This window comes from Solea senegalensis, linkage group LG20 (genome assembly GCF_019176455.1).
Source record: "Solea senegalensis isolate Sse05_10M linkage group LG20, IFAPA_SoseM_1, whole genome shotgun sequence".
In the NCBI taxonomy this organism is placed as follows: Eukaryota; Metazoa; Chordata; class Actinopteri; order Pleuronectiformes; family Soleidae; genus Solea; species Solea senegalensis.
In genome coordinates, this window is record NC_058039.1 from 10,319,312 (window position 1) to 10,340,189 (window position 20,878).

General features: G+C 41.1%; 1 protein-coding gene across 3 annotated transcripts; it reads left to right on the forward strand.

Moving 5' to 3' along the window:
• Positions 1 to 2,841: 2,841 nt before the first annotated feature.
• On the forward strand, positions 2,842 to 20,860 carry LOC122786585 (cyclic AMP-responsive element-binding protein 5-like). 3 transcript variants are annotated; one of them, XM_044052987.1, is made up of 12 exons: positions 2,850 to 2,904; positions 3,092 to 3,271; positions 5,557 to 5,623; positions 6,499 to 6,592; positions 8,143 to 8,252; positions 9,485 to 9,726; positions 12,241 to 12,367; positions 12,664 to 12,735; positions 17,111 to 17,476; positions 18,579 to 18,851; positions 18,932 to 19,040; positions 19,929 to 20,860. In XM_044052987.1, the coding sequence occupies exons 3-12, from the start codon at positions 5,570 to 5,572 to the stop codon at positions 20,054 to 20,056; spliced, it is 1,575 nt and encodes a 524-aa protein (XP_043908922.1). In that variant the 5' UTR covers positions 2,850 to 2,904; positions 3,092 to 3,271; positions 5,557 to 5,569; the 3' UTR covers positions 20,057 to 20,860. The 3 variants fall into 3 exon arrangements, with proteins under 3 accessions (XP_043908924.1, XP_043908922.1, XP_043908923.1); XM_044052989.1 differs by lacking the exon at positions 3,092 to 3,271 and having other exon boundaries at positions 2,842 to 2,904; XM_044052988.1 differs by lacking the exon at positions 2,850 to 2,904 and having other exon boundaries at positions 3,019 to 3,271.
• The last annotated feature ends 18 nt before the right edge of the window (positions 20,861 to 20,878 follow it).

The following is a 20,878-nucleotide window of genomic DNA, read 5'->3' on the forward strand; positions in this document are numbered from 1 at the left end:
ATTTCCCTTAGATAAACATCAAAGAAAGCACAACATTGTCAACCCATGTCGCGCACCTACTTCCACAAAGGGCCTATATTTTTGTGGGTAATACTGGGTAATTTAATGTTTGTGTCATGATAAATAATTATCTGCCATCATTCAGAGTCATAGCCCAAAGGAGGAGTTTGTCATAGTTTAACTGTACATGTATTTATAAGCACAAACTCATTTTGAAAATGGCATAACGAATTGACAGCACAATATATTACATCCATAAGGTTTACTGATTACCCTATTATGGCTGAGTAGTGAGGAGGGAACTTTGTGGTGTGTGTGTGTGTGTATCCCAGAGAGAGGAGAATGTCCTTAAATCACTGGGGTTGGCTGACCAGGGACGGCTGGCCTGTGTTGGACCTGTTAATCAAGCGTAAAAATGGCTCCGTCATAAACCAGTGGACACAGACTTCAGCAAACAACCTTAAGTCCTGGGAACACGGTCACTCTTCTTCTGACTGCCGCCTATCACACTACAGCACACACAGGCAACATTAAACACACACACATTCACTCAGACAAACAACATGTCGTCACCAGCATCGGCAGTCTCTCACACATGTAGGCTACAGTAAAGACATTTAGTGACTTCACTGACCTAGCACAGATGTTCTCTCTTACACACACACAGAAACACACTCATTACACGCACACACACACACACGTGCAGTGTATCAGACCGGTGAGAGTGACGCAGTTCCAACACTGTTGCGTAAATGAGAAGTGCTTGCATGTGTTGTGAAATACAAGAGAGAAAGGGATGGATACAGAGAGAGTTTATGGTGCATGACATCATCTGATCTGAGGTCTGTGGGTGGCGCACAATGTTGCAGTTTGGGGTAGGTTTCAAACTAGCATGGGTCTCCTGAATATGAGCCTCTATTTTTCTAAAAAACAAACTGCCCAGTCAGTGATGACCAGCACATAAACTCCAGTTTACACATGTCGAAACGGTGCGGACCAAACAAAGTCATAACAAACATGTGAACACGGCACTGGAGGTCTGCTCCAGAGTGGATGTGTATGTGAAAGCAGAGTTGGATGTAAATTTAACTCCAAGTGTTACGTAAGAGTATGACTCTAACTTGTATACTTGGATGCCGTTTGAAGTATCTGTTTCCATTTACTTTAGTCCGACATTAGTCCCACATTACTATGCAATTCACGGATAGAAATAGTCAGAAACCACAATGTGTGCAGCTGAGCCAGAGAAGTGACGTAGGTGCAGTGAGCGTAATCCTACATGAGCTTTGAGGTCAGTCAGTTTGTTTGACCTTTAGCCTGAAACACCATATTTTTTTTTTACAAACAAGGTGACATCAAGCTCTGTAAAAGCTCCCACTCTGGCTGTTAAGATGCCAGATGGTAATGGCTGGTATTGCCACTGAGTTATAGTGGTAGTTGTAATCTCAGTGGCATTGTCTGCTTCAGGGCACCAGCCAGAGACTTCCTGGCTGCCGTCATACACTTTTTAGTGTGAGTGCACTCTTTGCAGACACACACACACATACTGTAAAACCTCCCATATCCTCACTGAAAACAAAACTCAGTGATTCACAACCATGCAGGGGGAGAGCTCAAAACACAGAGTGACATCATCACAACTTCCTGTTTCTCCTTGTTGCCACGGCGACCAGGATTTGCATGCCTCAGGCGATTGGTGGATGATGAGTCAGTTTGGTTCAGTCCCATGTTGTAGCTTAGCCTACCTCGAAGCAGCACAACAAAACCATATCCCCTCTGTTTCGGCTCCAGCCTCGGCCGGAGCACCGGAAAGCCTGACCAAACATGGCAGAGATACAGTATTAGCTCAGTGGAGATGTGAATGACCAGAGACCCTCCTGGTGTTTTGCCTGACCAATGGGGCTTCATGGCATAACATGACCAAACTCCTCACAGTGGGCATGTATTTGTTTTGGGGAACAGTAAAACTTTAATAAAACTTAGATAGATAAATAGATAGATAGATAGATAGATAGATAGATAGATAGATAGATAGATAGATAGATAGAACGGACAGATGGATGGATATATGTATAAATGGATGGAAGATAGACATATGTATAGATGGAAGGACTGACGGACGGACAGACAGACAAACAAACAGATAGGTAGATAGATAGATAGATAGATAGATAGATAGATAGATAGATAGATAGATAGATAGATAGATAGATAGATAGATATGATGGTTGTTCAGAGAGCAAAAATGAGTGGAAAGGCAGTACAGTGCATTATTTATGAAAATATATGTTACACTTTAATATTTTAAGTGGTTTATGAGTGTTCTATATATGATTGCCCCTGGGTACAAATAACGTTTCTTTTTAATTGAACTGGATTACATATGTCCTTTTGTCGTCAGCAAAAGTCTTGCATTTTATAACAAGAATGTATATTTTGATCAAATACAGTAGATATAATGACATCATAACCACCAGGAAAGTTGTGAGGAAAAAAAAACCTGGCAGCTGTTGATCATTTTGACGCATAAACTCGATACAGACGCCGGGACGTCCCGTTCGGTCGGGGAGGGGGGGGACTCATCCGCCCACCCGGTCTGACTGCCCCGTGTCCCGTCACGTTGCCGCTGCATGGTGCGTGTGTGAGGGAGTGTGTGAGAGAGAGAGTTGGCTTCACTTGTCGGTTCGTGTCTGCCGTCCAGTCCCGTCCCCCTACCGGCCGGTGTCCTAACCCCGCCCCCCTCAATCCCTCTCTCCGTACGGGACCGCAATGATTTAGAAGTTCAGGAATCCCACGTGACGTCACCGGGAGGATGATGTAATGCTTCTGTAAATAGAACGTATTGTAATCTCGCTCCAGTCCAACGTGGTTCCTCTGTGGAGCGCCGCTTGTCCCGCTCTGCTGGTAGGTAAACCTTTAAAAAATCTTCTACACTTCATTCACAAAACTTTACACTCAAGCAACAGACACCAAACCACATTTCACACCTAATATCTCATTTTTATTTTTCTAACGGAAGTTAACGGGACAAGTTGTGTGTTTGTTTGTTTTTGTCCGGTATATTTTTGGTTGTCTCGCTGTCCCGGTGAAGTGTCCTCCTCAGGCGGACGTCGTGTTGTGTGTTTGGGGGGTGTGACAGCAGCGAGTCCGCTCACAGCTGTGGCTTCCGCGGCTCGTTTGTCAGCGGGACACCGGCTCGTGTTGTGGAGGGTAATGTGGAGAATAATGTGAGCCGAACCAACTTGTTGACCCGAGGACTTTTTGACACATAGTAAGTGACGTTGTCTGATTTATTTATTTACAATTTAAATTAAATGCTTTTGATATTAAACGTGATTCACAGGAAGATTTTAAGTGTGTGTCATTCTTTAGGTCGTTGCTGTGGTGGTTATATGAGTTTATATAGGGAGAAAGAGGCGGGAAACACACAGAGAAAAGTTTTCATTGTGAGTTAATCCGTCTTAATTTGGCATATTGTCCGGTCTGATGTTGGATTTATGCATTGTAGATGACGTCATTGTGCTTTGAGGTGACAGGAGGGTTTTGCTGGAAATGTGCTGAGTCTGCTCTTCTTCTTCAAAAGCTGCCAAAATGACAACTTACTATGAGGATACTGTCAACTTCCTCCAACTGTCTTTGTTTATTTGTGAAATATTGGTATTGTTGCATATTAACAAGTACTTAATTTGTTAATTACTTGTTTTTTACATAGTGTTTTGTTCTTTCTTTGCTGTTTTCTTAGCTGCTGAGCCATTGAATTTCCCCCAATTGGCAAATGAAGTTTTTCAATTCAATTGTATTATTGCAGGAAACTATACACACTCTGTATTGTAGTTTTATTTAAAAGAAAAACATACGCAAAAGCATTTAAATGTATTTTTACTTGTTTGTTTGTGTGTTTGTTGAACTGATATTGTGACTTACCTAAACAACCACTTTTATCTATAAATGTGGTATGAACACATTCTGCTGTGTAACACACACACACACACAATCATGATCACACACACGCACACACATACTCACGCACTTATGAAGTCACCTTGCCTGGGGTTGGAAAATGGGGGCTGAGGCAGGTTCAAACCTGTCAGGAGTAGGCCTTGAGTGCTGCCCTCCCTCTGACACCTCCCACCCTCATTCCTTCTCTCTCTCCCATTCATTGTGTCATCCTCCCTTCTTTCTCCTTCCCTGTCTCCCTCCATCTCCTCCCTCTCTCCCTCTCCCTCTCTCTCTCTCTCTGTTACTCTCTCTTCTCTCTTACACACACACACACAGGTTTGTGCAGCTATTCTTCCATTGATTTGGACAGCCAGAGCAAAACCTTATCCTTAACTTTAACTGTAACCACTTAATTCATATCCCTAACCTTAAGCCAATCTTAGCTTTAAAACAGTTTCTCAGAAATTTGGTTCTGCCACATTAGGGACCATGGTTTGATCTCGATGACAAGGTCAGTGTTTATGCCAGAGAAGGTCCTAAGTAGGTTACAAATACACACAAACATACACTTTCCATTTCTTATGGAAACATGTGATTTTGGCCTGTCTTTCCACACTTTTTTCTTTAGCTCTCACTCTTTCCCATAACATCAGGACCCACTCTCCACTCACCCAAACCAAAAAGTTTCAAAGCATGCGTTTTGTACCTGTCACTATGTCTCCAGCACATATCTCAAAACCATCATCTTCAACCAAAAAGACAAAAACACACTTCCTCCTCCTCCTCCTTGTCCTCCTTGCTGGAGCAGAGAGGATGAAAAGTTGCAGAGTGTTAACCCAATGACCTCGGGAGTCATTTCTACAAGAGTGTGGATTTTGTCTCCAGGTTAGAGTAATGCCTGAGGTCCTTTACTTTCCGTGGAAAATAAAGGGTCAGCAGCAAAAACAAATCAGTCATAATTACCCCCATCGCTGATTTACTGCCTATGCTGAGGCGCTGTTTGGGTCAAACCTGAGTTAGTGAGCTTGTATCTTTTTCTACCTTTTTGTGTTGATATGTTTATCCTGTTGTGACTGGATTTTTATGTTATGCGTGACAAATATTAACTCATTATATGGTCATGATGGAAGCCTAATGGTCGACTTAAACAATTTTATACACTTTGCCAGGTAACGTGCATATATGTCTGCACACAGGAAGTGATTTGTTTTATGTCAAGACAGAAGAAGCCAACAGCAACATTGTGCTAGTAAAGTGAGACAGTTTGGCCATGGAAAGTTAAGGTTAATGCTGTACCTTGATGCTCTGTGTTGCTCACATGTTGAATAATTAAGAGATAAAGAAAGCAAGCACATGGACTTAGTGTATACTATTGTATTTGTCGTAATAAAAGTGAGTTTACTGCTACTGTTACACTCCCACTACTCCCAAAGGATGAAACATTCATCATCTGTAACATCCTTTAGTGAATCCACTACAGGATGCAATAATAGGAGGATAAATAATAAACTAGAGTTGAGAACTACAGGCCTACACTCACCACCATCTGAGACAGTGTGACACTCTTGCTGCTGCTGCTGCTGCACTTTAACTGGTTATTGGTCTTTTGTTTTGTAGGTTTGTGGATGACATGAATGACAAACAGGACAGGCCTTATGTGTGCAGCGCTCCGGGCTGCTCTCAGGTAAGTTCTATTCAATATAAGTTAGATGTGTACCATAAGTGTGTGTAAGTGTGTTACTGTAAAGGCCCCAAAATCTTCTCTCTCTCTCTCTCTCTGAGCCTTACCCAAATTTCTGATACTACTAGAACCATATATGACATAATGATAAGAGCAAAAGACAAAGATCTCTATACTGTACGTGCATAGTTACATTTAGGAACTGGAGACGTGCAGATTCTCATAAATGAAGAATGGGGTTCATTTTGTGTTGTATTTGATTATTTATGAGGACATAAGGAATGTGCTTTGCAGTAAAAAAGAAAAAAAGCTCTTCATTTTTGCAGATTTCCTTTGGGTGGATGAAATTTTTATTGCCTGGCATGGAAAATAAGTCAGATATTTTTACCAACCAAACTAAAATCACCAACCCGTTCAAAATCACACGATTTTCTTTGAGTGGTGCATGTTGTTAAAACCTCAGCTGCAAATTCAATTTTTGCAAACCCAATGCTTGATTATTGTCAACAATAATGAAAACATGCATTTCAATGTTGTGAAGATTATTTGAAATGCTTATTTTCAGATGTTTCTATTTGTCTATAAAAACAAAAGGGAACAAATGCCTTTCCAGTCTCATAGTAATGCACATTTTTATTAATGTATACATTTTGTACAACCTTTACCTTTTGTCAAATACATTTTCGAATATGTGCATAAATTGCGTATATACATATGTGTAGAGTAGAAATAAAAACAAGATGGATTAATACAATGGATTAAAAAAAAAAAGATGAGTCAGCAAAGAGCTGATTTAACTGATCATCCACTCCCATGTGTCATGTTGTACAGCTGCACGCATCTCTTCATGTCCTTCTCTCTCTGTCGGTGTGCTGCAGCGCTTCCAGTTAGAGGAGCATCTGCTCATCCACAGACACAAGCATGAGATGACACTCAAGTTCTCCTCCATCAAAGCAGACACGGCTTTTACAGGTGAGACAAACATGCAACGTCAAACTTTTGTTTGTGCCCGGGTCCCCAACCCACTGGGGACAATGTGGCTCTTAATTAGCAGCTTGTCCCCATAACCACAAATAATCCTCGTCTTTTGTTTTCCCTCTGCTCGGACGTGCAATGTGTCACTCATTTGGGCTGTTGTCTGGATGTGTGTGTGAGTGTGGTGACCTATTTTCAGGATCAGTGCCTGCTGGGAAAAATTATGGGGTTATATTGTACAGTATGAAATCAGATAAACTCAATTCAAGCTTCCTTCCCTCAGAGAGTCTGTGCTGTGAAACAGAGCCGCCCATGTTGCAACATGTACAGTACTCAGTCAGATTAGACCATACGTTATGATAGCGGCATCAGTGGAGACCCACTTTGATTCTAAAAAAAGGGGGGGGGCACACTCAAGAACTAACCAATTTAAATAAATCATTATTGACATCACGCAGGAGAAAATCTTTTTTGTGTCATGATTATAATAACATTTGACTAATTACTGTCAGATTCATCCATTTTAGATGGACAATCAGTGCCCCAGTACTGATTGTATAAAGTATGCTAAAAGTCTACAGCTGAATGTATTATTTTTATACTAAATTATTATCAACATTACTGATCAGTACTGCCCTGGTATTTCACATCTATTAACCAAAAGTCAAAGTAGTCTGAAATCAATGTATTTTACATTTTACTGTCATTAATAAAAACATGTTTGACATGCTTGCTCAAAAAATTACTGAAACAATTTTTGATGATTAATAAACTCACGTTTTTCTTTCTTTACTGTACATTTAAATACTGTAGATTGCTCACCTTTCTTGCTTGATTTGTCAAGTAAATAAAATCCTTTTTTGAAAAACAAAAGGAAAAAGGAGAGTAGTTCAATATAAATTGTCCCATTATCATCTAAAAGCAATTGGTGTATTTTCTGATGGAGACACATAAAGTAAGGATTTGTTGTGATTCAAATCATGAAGAATAAGTCACTTGAGAGATTTTAAGATTCAATGTATGTCAGTTTTAAGGTTGTAAAGGCATCTACAATAATAATAAATGATGCACGGTAAGTGGTTGATATGTATCTTTACTACTTTTCTATTTGTCCTGCGCTTCTGCACCACTATGATGCATTTTCTAACAGAACACTGTCCGTAACCATAGAAACAGCTGTCTGTCTGTCTGTCTGGACATAAACATTAGCATGACATCTAACCCTTGCAGACTCGTCCTCTGCGTCTTCCTCTGCTGGTCCTGCAGCCGGTCACACCTCCTGCAGGAAATTTCATGTCAAAACAAAGAGCCCAACTGATCTTTGACCCCCTGCATGTTGAGACTGCTCACAGAAACAGACTGATGTTATCACAGGCAGGGAGACAGAGAGGAGACTTGTTTTTTCTGTTTCAAAATGCAACCCGAGTGACAGTTTAGGAAGCAAATGAAACTAAAAGGAGAAAATTACAGCAGTGACATGTGCATGTCTTCTGACTGTTACTTAAACCCCATCTATCCTTTCTGTCTGTGTGTGTGTTTGTTTCCAGACCAGACGCCGACACCGACGCGATTTCTGCAGAACTGTGAAGAGGTCGGTCTGTTCAAGGAGATAGAGGAGGAGTTTCTACAAGCCCAAGAAGAGGAGAAGAGCAAACAGGTAAATATTTTGTCAGTCTTGAACTGTGTTTTATATTAAACGGACTGAAAAGTAAGAATCAAGATGGACATCTCCCTCACCACCGCTAGGTGTTTGCTTCTGAGATACCAATAAAGTTTGAGCTCCCATTTTAAAGCTTCAAGATTTGGTTTGGTTTGAAACCACAAATATATTGGACTATACCAGCTGTCAGTCCCACTGGTGTCAACACCTATGTGCAATGCTTTAGTCTGTTTTCACTTGTCAGGCTTCTATCAAGCTTGGGAGCAGGTTTGGTCCCAAATGCAGTAGATTTTGTAGATTTATTAAACGAAAATTAGAGAGAGAGAACAGGTAGGGCAATAGAAGTCAAAAACTGAACACAGAACAAACTGAAGACTGAACTTAAATACAAGCAAAGAGACTAACAAGGGATAAGGCACAGGTGGAGAACAAGAGGTTTTACACCATGTGAGGAGAATGAGTAATTAAAAAGAGGGGAAACAACAGGAAGCTGATTGGCTGAGGAGAGGACATAGGAGCAGGGAGGAGACTAATGTGGGTCAGATGAGCAGGAAGAAGAGCGTGAAGAGACTGAGGCAGACCTCACACACAGACAGGACATCAGGATACGATAAAAATGAAAGGGAAAAAAACTACCCTAAAACAACATATTCTTACTTTCTGGTTGGCCTCATCCAGCAAATCAGAGGATCACCTTTTATATGAGGTCTATGGTTTAACCAAGTGTTTCTCAATCCTCAATGCCCTGCATGTTTTAGATATTTCTCTGCTCCAACACACCTGATTGAAATGGTCAACTCATCAACAAGCTCTGCAAAAGTCTGTCAACGACCCATTCATTTGAATCAGGTGTGTTGGAGAAGGGAAACGTCTAAAACATACAGGGCACTTGGTCCCCAGGACCAGGACTGAGAAATACTGCTTTAACCTAAATGGACTGGAGAGCTAAAATCAAGGTGGACCTGTCCACTACAACTCGTTTGCTTCTGAGGCCTGTCAAGTTTAAACGCTTGAATGTGAGGGACCCCCTGCAAAGAAATTCATGCCAAGCCATCACGTTCGGCTCTGTAAATGCAACACACACACCTAAGAAATTGTAAGCTTGCATGTGTGTGTGCTCAAAAATAAGCAAAACACACACGCACACACACACACAGGCTGAATGTAGACATTACCCTCTGAGTTCCAAAATGGTTCCAGCTGTGTGTCGCTCCGGCTTCTCCCCACAGACGCTTACCCATAATGGGCCGTCCTGTATGAACCAGCACCAGCTCAAACCCCAGCTTCACCTCCAGCACCCACATCCCCAGCCACCGCTGCACCATCCCCAAACCCATGTCCTGCAGCGCCCCCAGTGTCACGGCCCCACGCTGGGCCCCAGCTGCAGTCTGGCTGGCCAGCAAACGCTGCCCTGCTCCTCCCAGTCTGGATCAGTCATCACCCAGGCTCCTTCCACGCTCACACACTCAGGGTGAGTAACAAACATGGGTGTTTGCATGCATACCTTTGCAGACATCCAGACACACAAATCTCTGATCGTCTTCTCATTCATACATCACATATTTTCTTTAAATGTTTCCTTCTCTCGCTCCTGTCGTCCTCTCCTTCACCCCGTCTGGCCCATCCCGGTGTCGACGTATTATAACTCATTCTGTCTGGCACAGACTGGCATTTATCCCCCATAATTTATCACTGCCCTAATGAACTGAGGGAAAGAGCAGGACCAAAAAAAAACAAAACAAGAAGCATCACTTTATTGAGAGAACAAAGTAATAGCACAAGAGATGGTGGACTGCTGATGGTGAAACACCTACTTAAATGATACCAGCTACTACGACACCAAACAACCACCACTATTATGTATATTTGAGACTCCGAGTCTCTGAGTGTCTGGCCAGTTTCCATGGCTCCCTGGTTATCACCTAGTTCAAGAGACAGATTAGAGGAGTTCCTGTCTTTCATCTGACGAGCTCCCAGCAGCTGCTTCCACTCTCCCTGACAGTTAAGGTTTGTTAGAGGGAGTAGACACTCAGCCATTTTGATACAGGATTATAAACACTGTGGGTTTAGTGTTAATGGTCAAACCAGCACTTTTTATCAACAGTTAACTTAATGCAGGCATAAATGATTGCAATACCATTTGTATACAATTTAATGTCTTAAATTTAAAGCAATAACTTTAATAACTACTATAAGGACATAGTTATAGGAAAATAGGAATGTTGTTTTTTTAACCACAGACTCATATCATATAGACTAAATTTGCAATTATTTATTATAGATTCTTTTTTATAGATTTGTGATCATTTGCAGAAAGACTGTCAATTTCTGTGACAGGATTTGACATTATTTTATATTATGTTTCCTCAAAGCCCAAGACTTCAATTATTAATTGTTTTAATATGAAATATCAGTGTGTCTGTTCTCACTGCCATTTTAAGTTCAACTTATTTCAGCAATTAAACTTTAAATTTGAATTGTCACATTTAAATGCCTCAGTGTGCATTTTGTAGTATTTGTGTTGGTGCGTTGGGTGAACAAGTGAATAAATGCAATTCTGTCAGGAAAAGGAGGGAACTACATGTATCAAAGGTCTGCAGGCAGATGATTCCATTGTCAGAAATTTAAATAACACCAGAAAGCCTCACATTTAAATGATTATTCCTGTTATTTGTTGATAAAGAAGGAATTTTGAACTATTCTTCTCAAACACCAATACTGCATAAAACACAAGCCTCTGTCACACCTCTGCTGTTGATTAAATGAGTCAAGTTACCGGAAGTAAGTTAGTGACATAATAAGGTCTAAACATCTGTCCAGGAACAGCTATAAAAGAGAGGGCTTCACTAAATCAGTACCATCTGAATCCAGACAGAATGTCAATCAGTGAAACCAGCAAAATCTTGACTAAGTGAACTATGACTCGAGTGTCTGACAGTTTCCCCCCTCGTGTTTATCGGCGGTTGCCATGGCAAATTACTCTCTGAGAATCTGGCTGTTGTCCCGGTAGAGCTGTTGTGGTTACATTAGGAAATGTTGTTTTGGTTTGTCTGTATTTTGTTGTACGTTAAAACGGGCCGCATACCCCAGATTCGGTGATGACATCAGTGCCGATGACCTCAGCGTGGCCACGGAGGCCCACGCTGTCTCACTGGCTGAGAGCCAGAGCAGTTAGATCAGCACATGGCACCCCGGGTCTCAACATTCCCGGTTGTGATCCTTTAGATTCTTTCCTCCCTCTCAAGCTGCCACTTCTTTTTTTCCTTTTTTTTTCAATCTTTTCATCTTGTCATATTTTCCATTGTCACAGTTTCACCTCAGACCTCGGTTTTATGCCTTTTTGTACTCGCGCTCAAGAGTTTCCTCTCTATTTTTAGCCCGATTGACCAGATGTGGGTCATCCAGATTATTGCACTTTTTTCTTTGTAGTTTCCGCTTTAATTATGTTCACATTTTTGAATATTTGCCTGTGATAATGTACCAAAAAGTTTCAAATTTACCTGGGTATGATTATGTTTTTACAATAAAACACAACATGAAAACCAATAGCTTGCTAATTCACCAAATTTTGTTGTTAAAACGAAATGTGAAGCACCATAATCAAAATGACTAAGTGTAAATCAGCCTATATGGAAGTTAATGCTGTATTTGCAGTGATGATTCAATATCCATAGAGCATCACCCTTTTGACTGCCTCCGATTTATTTTCAACATGTCTGTTAAATATAATATCTCTACAGTTTTTTAGAAGAGGTTTGACTCACTGAACCCGTAAAATAAGAGATTGGCTCTAGTAGATATTGGAACCTAATCCCTAAGCCTAATTCACTGTCTCTCATCCATTCCTCATTACTATATTACATATTAGTCTATCTCATTCTCATCTGCTGTCAAGATCTGTCTGTAAATGTTTTAATTTGCATCTGTTTCTAAACCTGTGAAACGTCTGGTCCCTCTGTCTGTCCGTGTGTGTGTCTGACCACAGTCCAGTTCCTGGGCCTCTGTCCTCCCTCCTCCACATGCGGAACAGACACAGACAGCCGCTGCCAGCCTCCTTACCCGGCACCCTGCCAGATCCCGCCATGCAAGGAGCATCTGCTCAGCACATGACTGTAAGTACTAAGAGGACAACTACAGGTCCCTCACACAAACACATGCAGTCACACGGAGTCTCACGCATGCATGATGATTTATAGATGCAGGTTTAGCAGCCAAAGTGAAGAAAAGAAAAATTCATGGCTGACAGAAAAAGTCACTTTGCTCTTGAGGATGAATTAATCAAAGGTGTCAGAGGATGTGGCCTTGAGAAGGAACTGTATCCTTGTGGTTCTGTTGGTACTGATTCTCTTTCTTGTCACGGTTGAAAGGTTATTTTTGTCCTAATATCCTTCTTCTTTTTTTTATTCAGATAGAGAAGCAGATGTCTTGTCTAATGGGTTTACCAGGTCCTGGACACAACCCCTCCTGTTCCTCACCTCAGGTAACTGACCGCCACTGATATTTTCTCCCTCTTTCATTCCCCCTGGTTAGTTTATTACAGTGGTTCTCAAACGTTTATACCAAGTACCATCTGAGAAAATATTGAGCTCTCAAAGTAACTCCATTACCACCAATGTTAAAATGCAGTGGTGTCAATAGGTCGAGCAAAAGCGATAAGCTACGGACTTTTCAAAGGAGGCAGATTTATTCCTAATAAGATCATTTGCTCCCTCATCATCCTCCCATAGTGAAATTAGATTAAGATGGAGCAAGAGATGAGGTGACTCTAATTATTATTATTTATTCTATTATATTTTTTTGTTATTTGTGTATTTTCTCCAGTCAACATTCCTCAGAATTGGTGTTACACGTAGCACTGTTTGAGAACCATGGGTAGTTGATGAGCTTTGATAGTAGCTGGTTGAGGCACTATTAAAGGAACGTTATTTTTTATGTGGCACAACATATGTGGCCGTCATAGATGGATAAGTATGTAAACAGGAAACAATGTAGCTCTGTCACTCACAACAAAACATACATACATGCACTTCTAAATGTCACTGTTTTTATTAATTACCCAGGCCAGGCAAAGGCTGGTACATAAGCCTTCTTAAAATAGCTAGTTATTGTTATTAGCAGTTTGGTTTTTGTACAGATAAACACAGATTCCAGTCAAACACAACCGGTGAACAGATCCATACTAGCTGGAGCTACTCGGCTTGCAAACCATTCCATGAAATATAGATTTGTTCCATATTTGAAAGATAAAAGATGTGTTCCGTATTGAGAAACACAGCACACTTTTTTTCCTTTATTTGCAAAACCATCACAGAAACATTTCAGATTAGTCAGCTAATGAAGATCGCGTGATCTGTCTGTCATCTTTCATTACTGTCCCACAGAAAATGGTAAAATGGCGAAAAAAAATATAATTCTATGACTCTATCGATCTTAAACTCATATGTGATTGATAGAAAGTTACATCCATAGAAATACTATTGTAAGACAGTTAAACTGCATCTTTTACTCAACTGTGAAAGTGAAAATGTGTAGTTTGTGGGTTGTAGCCTATGTAAAGGGCAGTATATCCGGTATATGGTTTCAGTTTTCAGTATGAAAAAAAAACTGTTTTTACAATATGAAAACAGTATAAGGAACCCCTCCTGTTCCTTATTTTCGCTTCAGGAAGTTGGCAACTGTATTTTCATCGATCTCTCTGCCTGAAAGCAAATGAACATATTCTCTCAAATGTACAAACATTATGAAGAAAACAAACACACAGAGAAATAGCTGCTGAATTGTAGCTCTAGATGTAAGCGTTTCTACATTATGTGGATACACTGGAATATATTTGTAGGACAGATGAACGTTTTAGAGAGAAGTGGATTAGATAAGATCGGCGTCAGAATGAATCGTGTGGAACAGTAAGCCCTTTAGTTTAGGTGCAGATATGTGGTGTTGTGCTAATTTAACTTAGTACACAGTCCACCTTGTTCTTAACTGCCTCTTCCTTTTTATATGAAATCCTTTGGGAAATGACTGCACAGTGGGGAAAAAAAAAAACCTGTCACTCGCACAAAAAGCAGCGTACAACCCGAGAGAGAAAAAAAATAGTGCGCAGCTTTTACAAGATCTTCTGAAACTTGTGTTGAGAAACTGTAGTTGGGAAGTAGAAGTAGAAGTTAAGAAAATCAGTGGTTGCTATAGAACTTATGAACTGCTGGAACAAAATCTGAATGATATATGACATGTTACTATATAAAAGTACTGTATAATACTGACAGACTTGGTCTAGTTCTTGTATAACATTAAACACGCTCACATTGTGCCTTCAACTTGGTCCTTTCTTATCAGGAAAGACAGAAAGCATAGTTCTATACTTTAACACAAACACATACACACAAAACAGTAAGTCACAATGTCAAATCTTTAGCTTTCTGTGTTTTTATTTTCCTATGTCAACATGCTCCAAATGTCTTACATTTCCTCTTTCTAGGTGCAGGTAGTATGGCTTGTTTAATATAAATGATGTGAGAACATTGTGAAATTGTCCTGCATCCATACACCCACTCTTATGTCCCTCATTCCACACACACACTCACACAGAATTGTCTCCTGGACATCAGAGGACATTATGGTGACTAACATTCCTTGTCTATAAAAAAATATTCCATCCATTCCCTATGTCTCCACCTTAGAGTGTAATGATTTACATGATGTGCACTATAGCTTTTTTGTCTCCATAGTGTGATTGTGTAAACAGATTAGGTCCTCACAAAATAAGTAACACCTTTGTGCACACATAGGTTATGACTTCATGTGCAGGGCTTGTGTATATAGAGTGGTAAATGAAAATTGGTTTCGGGTTTCACAGCCTCTCAGGTTGCAGGTTCAAATCTTAACCTCTCTTCATCTCACACCCACACACACATACTCTCACACACACATTTTTGTCCTGTTAAAGAAAAAGAAAAATACAGTAACGACAGTAACCGCGAACACACGCTGCCTGCCACAAAGTCACAAAGTAAACACTTTACAAGTGGATGAGCGCATCACGTACACTTTCATGTCTTCATTCACTCGTCCCTCCAGACAGAAATATCAGCGTGATGTGTCATCCAGGCCAAGGCGATCCATGATGTAATCACAACCACAGTGTTAGGGTGTTTCTATGTAGTAAACAGAGAAGAAATACTTGTGCCCCGTCCTGTTCAGCATGTGTGTGTGTGAGGCTGGCTGGCTGCTGGTAAAGCTGGCACAGACAGCTCAATGACCTCATCCTTGGCAGTCGCTAAATGTGCCCTTTTTTTCTTTTTTCTTTTTTTCTTTTTTAAATCACTGAATGGTTTAATCACTGAATGGCTGTGGGAGAGAGAGAAAGTCAGCTCCTTCTCTTAAAGAAATATTGCGTAACAGGGGGCAGATAGCAGTTTTGCCGGAGAAGGACGGGCGGACGGGGGGGGGGTGATGTCATGCTCCAAACATGACCTCTCCCTCTCCTCTGCTGAGCGTAGGAGAAAGGTGAGATGAGGTTTAATTTAGATCTTACAGTCTGTTTAGTCAGATGATACGAGGGAATGATAAAGTGTGAAGGTATCAGGCTGCAGATGACTGCATTTATTGGAACTTACGCTTGTCCTCCGCAGACTGCGTCGTAGATAAGAGGACGATGATGATGATGATGATGATGGAAAAGATGTCAGCTGATATTAAAGTTATTCAGTGAGGATCTACACTTGAGGATCGTGTTTTGAAGTGTGTAGATTGGGATCTTTTAATCTGCTGCTGCTAATTTGGCTGGTTTCAGGTGTCAAACACAGCCCACTCCACACCAGAGAAAGGGAAAGTGTTTCTGTGGAATCACAAGCTATTCATATATCATGCTTAGTTTACAGCGTTTCTCAGATGTAATGATGTTTTTTAATGGAATGTACAATTTATTTGGCAAATAACCAACTGAATTCACCCTTTTTGTACCATATTTGAACCAGAAGTCAGAAATGAATCAAACATTCGACCACTAAAACTATGTTTTCTGTTCAGGAATGCAAGTAAATAACTGTAATTTGACATTTTAATCAAGAAATAATAATATGCCTTTCTGGGTTTTTTTTGTAAAAGATAATCCATGGATAACAATAATAATCATATTTTAAGAGCTTCTAAATCCTGGTGAACCATTACAGAAACACAAAAACATTCTTTTAATATAATTACCATTAATTTAGCGCAGCTGTGGCTTTGGGTGGTGGTCTTATAAATGTGTGAAGCACTGTACATACAGTGACAGAAACAGTCAGTATTAACATTGCATATTTAATGATGAGTGAGTTATTTGATTATGTATTGATTGATTAAGATTATCTAATGTTTTTAAAATATTCTGTGGCAATCAACAAATCTTCTTAAAACCATTTTCTTATGTGACAAATATTATTTGATGTTATATATTTAATAAGCCCCAAATGATTTGCCTCTCCTCTCAATCAGCAAGAAAACAAATGCTCATCCACACCTAAACTATATCACCTTCCCCAAATAAGAACATATCCTCCCTCCAAGCTGTGGGGGATTTCAGAATCAGAATAAAAATATTAGGTAACTACAGTGGAAGCAGTGTGTGTGTGTGGGACATTTCCTATTAAGTGGAAATCATTTAATTTTAGCATTCCAGGAGGCCACAGTAACTTCAAAAGAGTTTGTGAGTAAAATGAAAATGTGAGTCATGAAAATGTCGGTCAGTAGTTTCATTATGAACAACTCTCTGTCTCGTATGACCTAAATAAAAGGATAGTGGTTTATCCTGGTGGCTGCAGGTGTTCAGTGTATGCATTCTGTATAAACGTAGAAGTAAACATATAATCTCCCCTCAGAGATCCAAACAGACGCTGGGCCATCATTTCCCACAGCACCACCCCGGAATGGTTGCCGGCAACAACCCTGGTACATCCATGGGTCACATGATGGACATGATGTCACAGTGCCACCAGGCGCCTCCACTACAACACCATCATCATCATCCTCATCATCCACAGCTTCCAGCGCCGCCCCTTCCCTACCAACAGCGATGCCACGCGCCGCCTCCTCCTCCTCCTCCTCCTCCTCAGCACCTGGGAAGCTCGCACAGCCACCAGCTTCACCAGTCAGGGAATGTACCGCACGCTCAGGCTCACCAATCACCGCCTTCACACATGCACCAGGCATCACCTCCTGCACGCCCACTTTCTGTTCCAGCACAGGTATAGTGCTTTACATTTTGTCATACACTCACTGGCCACTGCTTTAGGACGAAAAGGATCTTTATTGTCATTCAATTGCACAATGAAATCACGAGGTCAGATGGAGGGTTGATCAGAACCACTGTGACTGAGCATCCCGCCAACAATGGAACAACTTGACTGAATGTGTCTAACATACATGTTTTGATAGTGGGAGGAAAACCATGCAGACACAGGGACAACATGCACACTCCACCACAGAAAGATCGCAGAGCAGAGACTGTGTAACGTGTGTTGTTGTAACCTCTGTTTGGTCTTTGTGACTAGAACAGATGGGACGTTATTTGTATGGTGTCTCGTTCATCTGGAAATTAGCTGTCGAACAATACTATTTAGACCTGACTGTGGGAGGGTTTTCTGCATGTACAGCGGCTTAACGTCCGGGTTTTTTGTGGACATCTTTGTGTTTGCAACCATCTTGTTTCACTAAAATATGGAGTTTGCATGTTCTCCCCATGTTTGTGTGGGTTTTCTTCGTGTTCTCGAGTTTCCTCCCACAGTCCAAAAACATGCAGATTTGGTATTATGCAAATTTGAGTGTGAGAGTGCATGATTGTTTGTCTCCATGTAGCCCTGTGATGGACTGGCGACTTGTCCAGGGTGTGCTCCGCCTTAGAACCTATGTCAGCTGGGGTTGTCCTGCGACCCTCATGTGGAGGATGAAGTGGTAGAAGATGGATGGAATATTACTGTTGCCACTGTCTGTCTTGCATCACTTTGTGTGTGCAGCACTGGAATGTCGCCAGGTTGTGTGAACTAATTTGACAATGGTTTTAATGTAGCAGACATTTGTTTGTATTAAAACGTGAACTACTACAGTTAAATAATCACCTTTTCTCACCCATTCTGAGTCTTAGTTTGAACTTCAGCAGGTCATCTTGACCATGTATCTATGCTTAAATGAACTCCAATGCTTCCATGTGATGGGCTGATTACATATTTACATAAATGTTTAGTGAAACAAGTGTAGCTAAAGATATGACGTTGAACGTAGCACCTGACCCCATATTTCTGCATTCAAGCACAATGAGAGTTAAAATGTTTTCGTTTTGTTTGTCTACAGTTATCACCAGTCGCACAGCAGATGCAGCCCTCACAGCCTTCCCATTCCCAGCATGCAATGCAAGGTGGTAGCTGCAGTGGTGGTGGGCCACGGGAAGGAGGATGCAGCGGCCGTCGCAGGAGGACAGCAGAGCAGGACCCCGACGAGCGCAGGCAGAAGTTTTTGGAGCGCAATCGGGCCGCGGCCACTCGCTGTCGACAGAAGAGAAAACTGTGGGTGTCGTCGCTGGAGAAGAAAGCCGAGGAGCTGACCCACACAAACTTGCAGCTACAGGTGGGACATGCTCCGTGCACAGACCAGTGTACACACGCAAACACACTTGAATGTTGCTTAATAGTACTCTGTGTTCCCAGAATGAGGTGACGTCACTGAGGTCGGAGGTGGGTCAGCTGAAGCAGATTCTGCTCACCCACAAGGACTGTCCCGTCACCGCCCGCCAGAGAGAGGCACAGGGGTACCCCAGTGAGTAAAACTCCACACCCTGTCGCCCCTCGCTAGAAATATCACCTGACGTCTGAAACCAATCATCTCCATGCAAACCTGATGGTATAATTCACATACAATATACCGTATTTGTGCACAAAAGGAAATCCCCCCATGGTTACTTGTGGCCTTGATATAACAAACAAACCAACTTTCTACAAACAGAGACACAGACAACAGATACCAAACAGCACTTAAGAGCCAAAACTCAGCTTTTGTCACCATCAGTGCATTAATCCATGCCCTTTAATTCCTGCTGAGAACTAGGAGAACCAGGAAGGAGCCATGCACTAACTCTAAACCATTGTTCAAATGCACTCACCTTTCAGTCTCATGCTGATTTAGAGTCATTACATTACATGTCATTTAGCAGACGTTTTTATCCAAAGCGACTTACAAGAGAATTGAGTACAACCTGCCAGGATAGTGTTTGAAAAACTCTGTTCTTGCACTGGCAGCTTCACCAGTCAGTATGGAAAATGCAGACAGGGCCCATCTTGCACTCCAGTCAGGTAGAGACGATGCTCAACGTTAACTGAGCCTGCGACTGACGTAAAAAAAGAATATATTTTGAAAAGAAATTTGCACTTTGTAGCTTAAGCGGAAAGCAGCCTTAAATTCGAGCTCTGACGAACAAAGATTATTGCAATATTGGCATGTGTTATATTCATATATTTTTATTTTTGTCTTTTTTTATGTGAATGTTCAGTATTCCCTTGTAAAATAAAAGAGATATTTTCCTTAAATTGCAACTGTTTTCATTCATTTGTTGCTCACGCGAAAAAGCAAATACAAACTCAGAGCGCACAGAGCGGACAGTCCACACAGGATCAGTGACTTTGATTTGACAGCTGTCTCTGTGTCCAGCTGCAGGAGGAAGTCCCACTCCTGTCGGCCCCGGCTCTCATCTGCAGGCCATCCAACACAACAGCATCTCCACCTCCTCGACAGCCACAGGTGACACAAGCCATGACCCCCAGCCCGCTGGACATTAGCCCTCATCATATAGAGGGCGGGGTGGGATTGGCCGGCTGAATCCAACCAGACTGAAATAATCTCACCGAAACACCGAACCACGCCTCTTTACATTTTACATCGAACTGGATGAGGTGAATTTATGAATCCACGTGAACACTGAGGTATTATTCTTGTCTTTTTTTTTTCTGGTTGGAGAAGATACCAGAGCCACACATGGGAGGTACTCCCACTTTCATTTCCGTAACTGGTACAAAAATGTGCTTTGACTTAAAGCTTTGTGAAAAACTGTGATGGTTCATGGCGGTTGCGTCCTGTGTCTTTTCAGAAAATGTTGTTTTCAGCAATCTCACCTTAGCCTGCCACCCACTGACTATGCACACTATCAAACTAAGCAGTGTTTCAGTTTTCTTTTTCTTTTACTATGTTGTCTTGCACTAATTAAAAAAAAGCCTATATATTAAGTAATATGAATTATCTATATGAATTAATATCTTTCAATGAGCAGCTCAAAAGCGCACATCTTATGCCTTCTCTCTAAACCCAGAGTCAGTTTGTCTAAACTGTATTTTTCTACATGTGACTAACACACAAAGACAATGGAGATTTAAAATAACACCTTTGTTTTCTTGGGAAGCCTTTTTTTTTTTTTTTAATTTAACAACATGCCCTTAAAATGCAAAATAACTCCAAGCTGCACTTGTCATGTCTCAAGCCCTGACCGTTTAATTTAATTTACACTTATTTCAGACTTTTTGTATGTTAAAGATGTCGACAATCGCTGTAAATGTACTGCTAAAATAAAAAAAGCACTTATTCTGGTATTTTCTTGTGAATCTTTT